This window comes from Convolutriloba macropyga, chromosome 8 (genome assembly GCF_964194025.1).
Source record: "Convolutriloba macropyga chromosome 8, txConMacr16.3, whole genome shotgun sequence".
In the NCBI taxonomy this organism is placed as follows: domain Eukaryota; kingdom Metazoa; phylum Xenacoelomorpha; order Acoela; family Convolutidae; genus Convolutriloba; species Convolutriloba macropyga.
Genome location: NC_134475.1, coordinates 7,766,840 through 7,775,310, shown reverse-complemented (window position 1 = coordinate 7,775,310; position 8,471 = coordinate 7,766,840). Strand labels below are relative to the sequence as shown.

General features: G+C 36.8%; 1 protein-coding gene across 3 annotated transcripts in view; it reads left to right on the top strand.

The window, feature by feature from the left end:
- Nucleotides 1–7,265: 7,265 nt before the first annotated feature.
- The window catches only part of LOC142344426 (uncharacterized), a 44,393-nt gene continuing 43,187 nt past the window's right edge, over nucleotides 7,266–8,471 (top strand). For 2 of the 3 annotated variants that reach the window (XM_075396063.1, XM_075396061.1), the window contains exon 1: nucleotides 7,266–8,252. In XM_075396063.1, the coding sequence (XP_075252178.1) occupies nucleotides 7,364–8,252 (889 nt within the window). In that variant the 5' untranslated portion in view covers nucleotides 7,266–7,363. Of the gene's footprint in view, nucleotides 8,255–8,471 lie in introns of all 3 variants that reach the window. The other variant, XM_075396062.1, reaches the window with a different exon arrangement.

Genomic DNA, 8,471 nt, shown 5'->3' with positions numbered 1-8,471 from the left:
TACGCATTTAACAAAGTTGACTGGAAAGACCTGAACTCATACATAGAGAAAAACCCATTTAATCCCTACTGCTACAACAGCGTAGATCAATTAGTAATTCAATGGTACAAATGGCTAGACAAAGTTCTTAGCGAAAATGTCCCAAAAACAACAACCCACAGATCAAACTTAGCTCCTTGGGTAAGCAAAGATTCGTCCCACCTTATTAAAATAATATCAACCTTAAAACGAAAATATCAAAGAAATCCACCTTGGCGAGATTAATAAAACTGAAGAAAATGGAAAAACGATTAAGAAATTCCTTGAATGAGGACCAAGCAGAATTTGAAAGTAAAGTCTTTCAAGGTAGACGTTTTTCGGATCTTCAAAAATATCTCAAGTCAAGTCATAAAAGTAGTAGATACCCGGAAACAATGAAGTACAAGGATGCACAAACTAATGAAGATAAGAAAAAGTGTGCGTTTTTCAGTGAATTCTTTTCCAAAGTTTTCCTTAAAACCAATCAAATCAAGAAAAACTCCTTCGATAAACATCAGCACAATAAAATTGAAATAGACGAGAGTAAGATCAAAGAAATCCTGTCAAAACTTCAAACAAAAAGCCTGCGGCCCAGACAGGATAGGAAACACGGTACTAAAAATTCTGCCAGCCTTGTCTAAATCCCTTTTTCTGATTTTCAAAACTGCCTTGAACAAAGGCTTTCTTCCATCCTACTGGAAAATCAGTGAAGTTGTACCAATATTTAAGGATGAGAACCGGGCACATTGAACAATACCGCCCTATTAGTCTCTTATGTAGTGTCTCAAAAGTATTAGAAAAACTAATTTTCGACGAACTATGTGAAATTGTCAAGACAAAGCTAGAAGAATCACAACACGGATTTAGAATGCATAGATCAGTAGTAACCCAGATGTTGCTTTTCCTAGACCTGTTGTATAATGAATTGACGAAAAAGACAACGAAATTTTTGTACTTTACCTTGACTTCAAAAAAGCGTTCGATACAGTTCCTCACGATCTTCTGATTAACAAAGTGGAGAACCTGGGTGTAGGGGGAAATTTCTTAAAGATTGTAGCCAGTTACCTATCAAATAGAAAACAATACGTGAAAATAAATGACTCGGAATCTGAAACTGTACCAGTAACCAGTGGTGTCCCCCAAGGATCTCTCCTAGGTCCCCTACTTTTCATAATATATATAAACGATCTTCCACAACAAACATCAAAATGCTCTGCGTTTGGATACGCAGATGATTTCAAGCTTGTATCAACAAATCCAGCAAATATACAAAGTGACCTGGAAAAAAATCGAAAAATGGTGCCATAACAACAATATGCAACTCAATGAAAGCAAATGTCACATCCTGCCGATTAAAGTAAACGAAAAAAACTGGCACTCCTTCATACTTAACTCTAAAACTCTCTCAAATAAAAGCGAGCAAAAAGATCTAGGTATAATTATGGCTACTAAGTTATCATGGAAAGCGAATATAAAGAAACGTTGTAGCAAAGCCTGGAAAGCGTTTTATTTCCTAAAACGAAACATATCAAACCTTGCATCGCAAACAACAAAACTCAATGCATATGTCGGCTACGTTATACCAGTCATAAGTTATGCCTCACAAGCATGGTTCGCGAATAAGACCGAAAGCAAAGACATCGAGCGCATTCAAAGAAAAGCAACGTCGTGGATAATCAGTAACTGGGAAATTAGTTACAAGCAAAGACTGACCACACTGAAGTTGCTGCCATTGTCATATTACTTTGAATTGCATGATCTATTAATGCTCATCTCACTGCTTAAAGGATCTTACAATATAAAAATACCCATTAAAACAAACAATAATGAAGGGTTGTTAAGCACACGTCAAAACGAGCTAATAACAATTAATAAAACAAGAACAAGGAAGGCTGATGAAAACTTCTGGAAAAGAACCAGTTATTTACTAAATATAATACGAAAAGTAGGGAACGTCGATCTCGATCAAATGGATAAGAAATATTTAACAAAAATATACTGGAACTACTCCAAAAGTTATTCGGAAGTCAACTTATGTTCCTGGGCTTTCAACTGCAGCTGTGGACATAGTAACCCGGTGCAGAAGCTCAGCTCAGTCGTTATATGAAGGGTGCAAACCCATGTGGAAAGACCCACAGAAGCCTAAACTCTCTCTCTCATTGTACCCATCGGCATGAAATTTTGTTTTCCTCTGAATATTATTTTTTGTGAATTTTTCAATGGCCTGTTCCATCTCGTTATTACGAATCCAATTTTCGATGATATCCAAATCATGTTGCGTCGCATTTTCGGATCGTCTGCAAAGATAGAAGTTTCGGCAAACAGCGAGGAGGGTCAGTCGTTTCGAAACTGAAGTTGTCAAATGTGACGTATTGTTCTCTATTTCTTATGTAATCGATGAGAACCTCCAGCATGCATCCGCCGATTCTATATTCGCATTTTTTTGTATTAGCGAACTTTATCAAAACCTCCTAAAAATTCTGTTTAAAGAGCCGTAATTTTTGAGTGAGCACGTCTATCAAAAATCGTACAATTTTTCGTATTGGTTTTGTTGGAGCAAGAAACAGGTTGGTTCAAAAACGTTGGAACAAAGCATAGGGTTAATGCGATTTTAATATGCACTCTCAAGCTCCTATAGTTGACAATGGGCTTTTTAGGTCAGGTAGATGTGTATTCCAGTGTTATGTCAATCAGATCACGACCGCAGCATTCATAATTTTTTTCAGTTTCGATAGGATGCTACTTAAATTTTTTTCTGAAAAGATTGTGAAGTATATTGCTTGCCTGAAAGATTTTTCTTCAACGCGCTCCATGTTTGCGATGTCTTCTTGGTATGGAATGAGAGTTGTCTTCAATTCTTCATCATGATCGCGTTGAATTTAGAATTGATTTTAGAAGTTCTCAGCCTTTTGGCTGATTGTAGAAGGTAAGAATGTGGTGCTCGAAATTGTTGAGATTCCTAAAGGTGGGTTCTACTTGCTCTGATATTAAGGTGTTATTTGCTGCCATGAGGTTTCTGCCTTGTAGATTTCTGATTTGCGATCTGATATAGATTTGTATTTGTTAAGTAGGAGTCCAGTTGACGGGATGAACTCGTCCATTCAGTTTTCACAAAGACAAATCAGAGTTAAAGACAGCGTTTGTGAATTTGTCTTCTGTCGATGTAAACTAGGCATCTCATTTTCAAATGAATAATGCGTAATGAACCTAGTCCAGATGCTTCACCTAGTTTTGACTCGATCGTGACAACTTGTCCATAACAAAGCAGTTCTAGATTTCTTATTCTGATTTACTCTCTCGGCTAGACTTTATCGACTTTTCCTATCTCTTCTTGAGAATTTGGTTTTCTTTGACAACATCCTCTTTTGCAGGGGTGGACATGTAGATTGTTCTCGCTCTTAACTGAATTCTTTTCTTAAAGCGCACATTATTCTGATCAGAGAAATTGCGAGCTCAATTGGGTCTGGTCAGAGACCATATCGAGGGTGTTTGTTTTGTTTTTTTTCTAACTGCGAGATGTTGGCTCTGCCAGGAGGCAGCAGTCTGATCAGAGACCCATCCAGAGTCTGATGGCTCTGATCAGAACCAAAGGGGTCAAGCTGATAGCAAATGCCGGTCCCCTTAAGAGTAATTTTTGATTAGCTGTGGACCACGAGGTTTCTTTTCGAAAGCTGTCTAAGTTCATCCAATAAATCAGAAAATGTGCACTAATGGTATGCTGAATAATTTTTTTCAACAGTTGGGTTTCATTTTCATTAGCAATACTTTAGAACTGGCCTTTCCTTAGATGAATTTAATACTGCAAACATCATATTTTATGAAATGAATAATTACGGCAAAATTCATTCATAGTGAAAGCCATTCGTTCATTGATCAGACTATTTTGAGCGCAAATGAGTCTGATCAGAGGTATTTTTAGCGCAAAATGTCATCAGGAGTGAATTGCGAGCGCACAATAGTCTGATCAGAAGTAGTTTTGAGCACTCAATCGTCTGGCCAATAGTTTGGGTTTGATCTGGGCCATGGTTGCACAATCGTCTGGACAATGGTCTGATTTCGGTCTGATTAGAAGTCATTTCTGTTTGCCAAGGGCTGATCAGAGACAACTTTGAGCGCACTCCGAGCGCACACGGTGATTCGAGCGCACTTCAGTTTGATCAGTGAACATTTTGATCGGATTGTCTGCTCAAAGGTACTTTTGTCTGGCACGGTCTGATCAGAGGTAACTTCCGGATGGCACATCAACCTGGGTTTCTATTCAGCTGCTTTTGTCACTCTTCATCGATATATGTATGTCCTGTTTTGAACTAGTTTAGGCATTAAACATTATTGCCAGAAAGTGTTAATAAGTTATCTGAATGATAGATACTAACTACTTTTGTTTATTGATAATTATCCATGGCCAAAAACGATAAAACGGGTGTCCTTCGAGAATCTATTTTAGGTTTCCTTTATTTCACGTGCTACTATTCGAGCGACATAACGCGAGTTATCTTGATTTTCCAATGACACTGTTACGTGCTTTTTGTACCACGACAAGTTTGGCTTCATATTTGATTAAAAACTTCTATATTCAAAAGTTAACTTCTGTATGGTTGTTATGTTCCTAAACAGCTACCAAAGAAAATCAATTTATCTTGGAAAATATTTAGTTATCTGAACAGTTACGGCCATCTTTGATTTCAGAAATAGGTTTGAAAGACCTCATTTTGGTTCTAACATAATCTTTTTTGCCTTAAAGAAACAAAAGTTATGCGTGTGTTGCGTACAAACTCCTGACTATAAATTATTGAGAAGAGCTTTCGTAAATAAGCTAGGATCATGAAACGGATGATATAAATGTGAATTGAAAAATATTTGATTTTGGTGATCAGGCAGTCTTTAAAAGAAAACTTCTCGAAATGCTGAAAAATACCAAGCTTAAAAACTTTTTATTTAAAACTGTTTATTCAAAACCTTATCCTGTTCTGTATTTCAGCATTCTTAACAGTCATCTGTGAATATTACGAGAGGCGGGTTGACAATTAATCTAATATTGATTTCAAGGTCCGCTTTTTATTAAACTTGGATCTAAAAATGCAGGATGATTATAACCAATGTTTTAAAAGACAGATCTCAACTAATTGTATTTGCCCGGGAAAAAAAATGGTACGTTATTTGCCTAAAAACAAATGCTACGATGTTGCGATAGTTTGTCGACGCTTTGAATCAAATCATTTCAGACGTTTTAAGTCTGAAATGATTTGATCAACAGGTGCTCAATTTGTCTGACTTTGTCTTGACTGGTTTGTAACTTGATAGGTTGAATACTGATCTGGATGGTGTTAATAAAGCTGATTTAATAACCCTCGTATTAAATAGATATTGAAATTTATAAAAAATATTAAATAGATATTGAAGAGAATAAAAAATTATTGAAACTAATCTTTTTATTCTCGAAAGACAAAAACAAATAGTTTTTCTACGTCCTCCGCGTACCATTACTAGCTAGAGAACGAACGTATCATGAATTTGGAAGTATGAACCTCTTTTAAAGGTAGGGTATTAAGGGTAGTTAAGGTTCCCTGTAGTATGTAAATTGGTTTTCGCTATCGAAATGGACCACGTTTGCTTCAAAAGGTCAAATTTACGGGGTCTGGTCTAGCTGCAAATGAACTTCTGAACAAGCACTTCAAAGTTACTATTTGTTCTGTCTAAAATTGAATTAGGAGAGGAATACCGTTTCGCGGATTTTTGGATCAAAGTGATTAACCGAAACGAAATCCAGAAGAGATAGTGTATCTTTAACATTTTTTGGATTTGAAACGAGTAGTTTAGTAAAAAATAAAAAAAATGTTATATATTTACAGGTTTTCCAATAAACTGAATGTACTTAAATGATTTTGTAAAGAATAATGTATTCCAGGATATTTCAGTTCGTCATTCTGGTTGATTGCATTATAGGTGAAAGAAGGGCGTGAATGGTCCTACCTGTCTGTTCAAGTGTATGCTGTTATGCTGATTGAGCACACATTGGCTTTTTGGCATGGGCATTTTAAAAAATGCTAAGCTGTTTATCGGCTTTCTGAGATCACAGGGTACTTTGTTTTATCTCAGAACTTTTTAGTATGAATGATCAGTTACACGTTTTTGCTCAGCTTTCGTTTCTTTAATATTAATCGTTTAGTTCTTTTGTTTTGTCGAATTTGTAAGGTGTGCGGTTTTCCGCCTTCAGTTAATATTGAATGTGTAGTGTTGGTGGTGTTTCAAAAAAGGCCCTTGAGTTATAGTTACTTTGGCACGATATGCCTGGGCTACCCTTTGCCCACTGTTGTTCCTTGTCAACAGTTAAAACTTTCGCGAGATTTGCTTCACAAATCTTCTTTTGCTACCATGAAAAGGTCATCCATTTCCTAACCATTGAATTACATCTATATAATCAACATTATGACGGTGTTTCTTAAAGTTACAGTTTTTAGCACGTGCCTCCTGGTACATAAGGGTTTGTTGAGTCCAAGAAAGTTTGCGACGTTGCCCATTGCTTTAGTTCTGTGTGAAGTTTCATTAAACTAATTTTTGAAATTAATAGTCTGGCAGAAGGATTTCTGATTGTAGGAATAGATCTCAAAGGTGGTCGTACTTTTGTCGAATATATCAGTCTTTGATACCCCAGTTAGTTTTTCGGTCTTTACGTTGTAATTCTTTTGCTGAAGTATCATGAAAAACTCCACTGATTGAAATATGCAATATTATACTGATTTAACAACTAATAATCTCATTTTCAAAGGTATATGATCCCTGATGAGATAAAGCGATTGAATCGCAATTGCCATTTATGAAAGATAGTCAACCAGACAATAATGAGCCTTCAATTGTTTCGACTCCAAAAGTTAGAACCATCCGGAGAATTTTCTGCTACAGTTTGTCGACGCTTTGAATCAAATCATTTCAGACGTTTTAAGTCATAGTTTTGCTAATATTGCTTTCGCGTTTACGGGCGTGCGCGTGATCTGCACTTACAACAATTGTGAAAAAATACTTAGAGAAATATATGCGAAGTCCACTTCGCCTGTGGAAACTGTTTAAAAAATTTTCAAAGTAAAGTCCACAGATTCGTAATTCAAATCCACAGACAAAATTGGTCAAATATTGGGGGTCGCTATTATTTGGTAATATCTTCCAATATTTTACATCAAAAAAGTAAATTTTTGTTTCAGATTTTAACCACCTCGTTGTTTTCACGTAAGTTTTGATCAAAAGTTCCTGCACTGAATCAATCTTAATGTTTTCAGATTAGTTGTATGTTGCCATCGAAGTGTGTTCATAAATGGAATTTTTCATTACTGCTATGAGTACTGAATAATGCATGAAAATGGAGGAGCGATGTGATAGTCAGAATGAAAAATTGGACGAGTGTTCATCGCAAGGATCATATAGCAGCTGTCAATCAATTGGACCTCATTTTGAGAGCGAAATATCACCAACTTCAAGTTCAGCAAAACCGTCGTTAAATGGAGAACCGTTTAGAAAAACTCACTGTGAAATCGAAGAGGAATTAGAACACCAGAAAGCACTTTTGTCTAGAAATTCGCAGGCGAATAGTTCAAGTGACGACAATCACCAGACTTTCAGAAATTTGTCAACTGATAGTAGCCAGTATTCAGAGGATTATAACGTTGAAGACGCGACTGCGAGGGACGAAGTGGAAGATAAATGGTACGATGCTTCCACCGGGGATGTTGAAAGTCATGATCAAGATCCAGACATCAGCGATTCTAGCGAACCATGCGACCAGCAGCGAGTCACCGACTCCCTTAGAGTTAATTTAGAAGTTCCCGATTTTTCAGATTTGTTTAGAGGTGAAACTGAAAATGCTACAGAATTAGTAACCTCTGAAAGTCCGACCTCAAATGTGAATTTTACTCAAGGCAACATAGCGCAGCGAAGTAATCTTAGCATTCCTGACCTCTCGCAACAGCAACCAGGCACTAGTGGGATTGAAACAACTGAACGTGAAAGTCCCGCCAGTCCCACCCCAAGTTTTGACGAGCAGTCGGTGACGCCGGGTCCCGTAAGAGCACCCGATGTCCGAGTGTGCACAGAAACCCGACATACTAGTATGTGTCGGGCGCCTTCTCCGAGGTACTACAAAGGAACGGACGTGGATGCTTTGGTCGAGGAGACAGATAGTACAATGGGAGACGCTGTGTTCAGTGAAAAAGTGCCAGAATTAGTTGTGGATGAAACAGATAGCAGTAAGTGTAGTTACTAAGATTTGAATTTAGATAGGGGTTGCTTGTGAGTGATGGCTACATTAGATTTTAGTAGTATTTTTAATAGAAAGAATAAAATTAAATGTGAAATAGTTGACGCAGAATGCTATGCAATATTGAGGACAGTTCATTTTCAAATGTAATGTTATAAATCTAATAATATACGCAATTGAATGTAATTTGTACAACTATTATGGATCT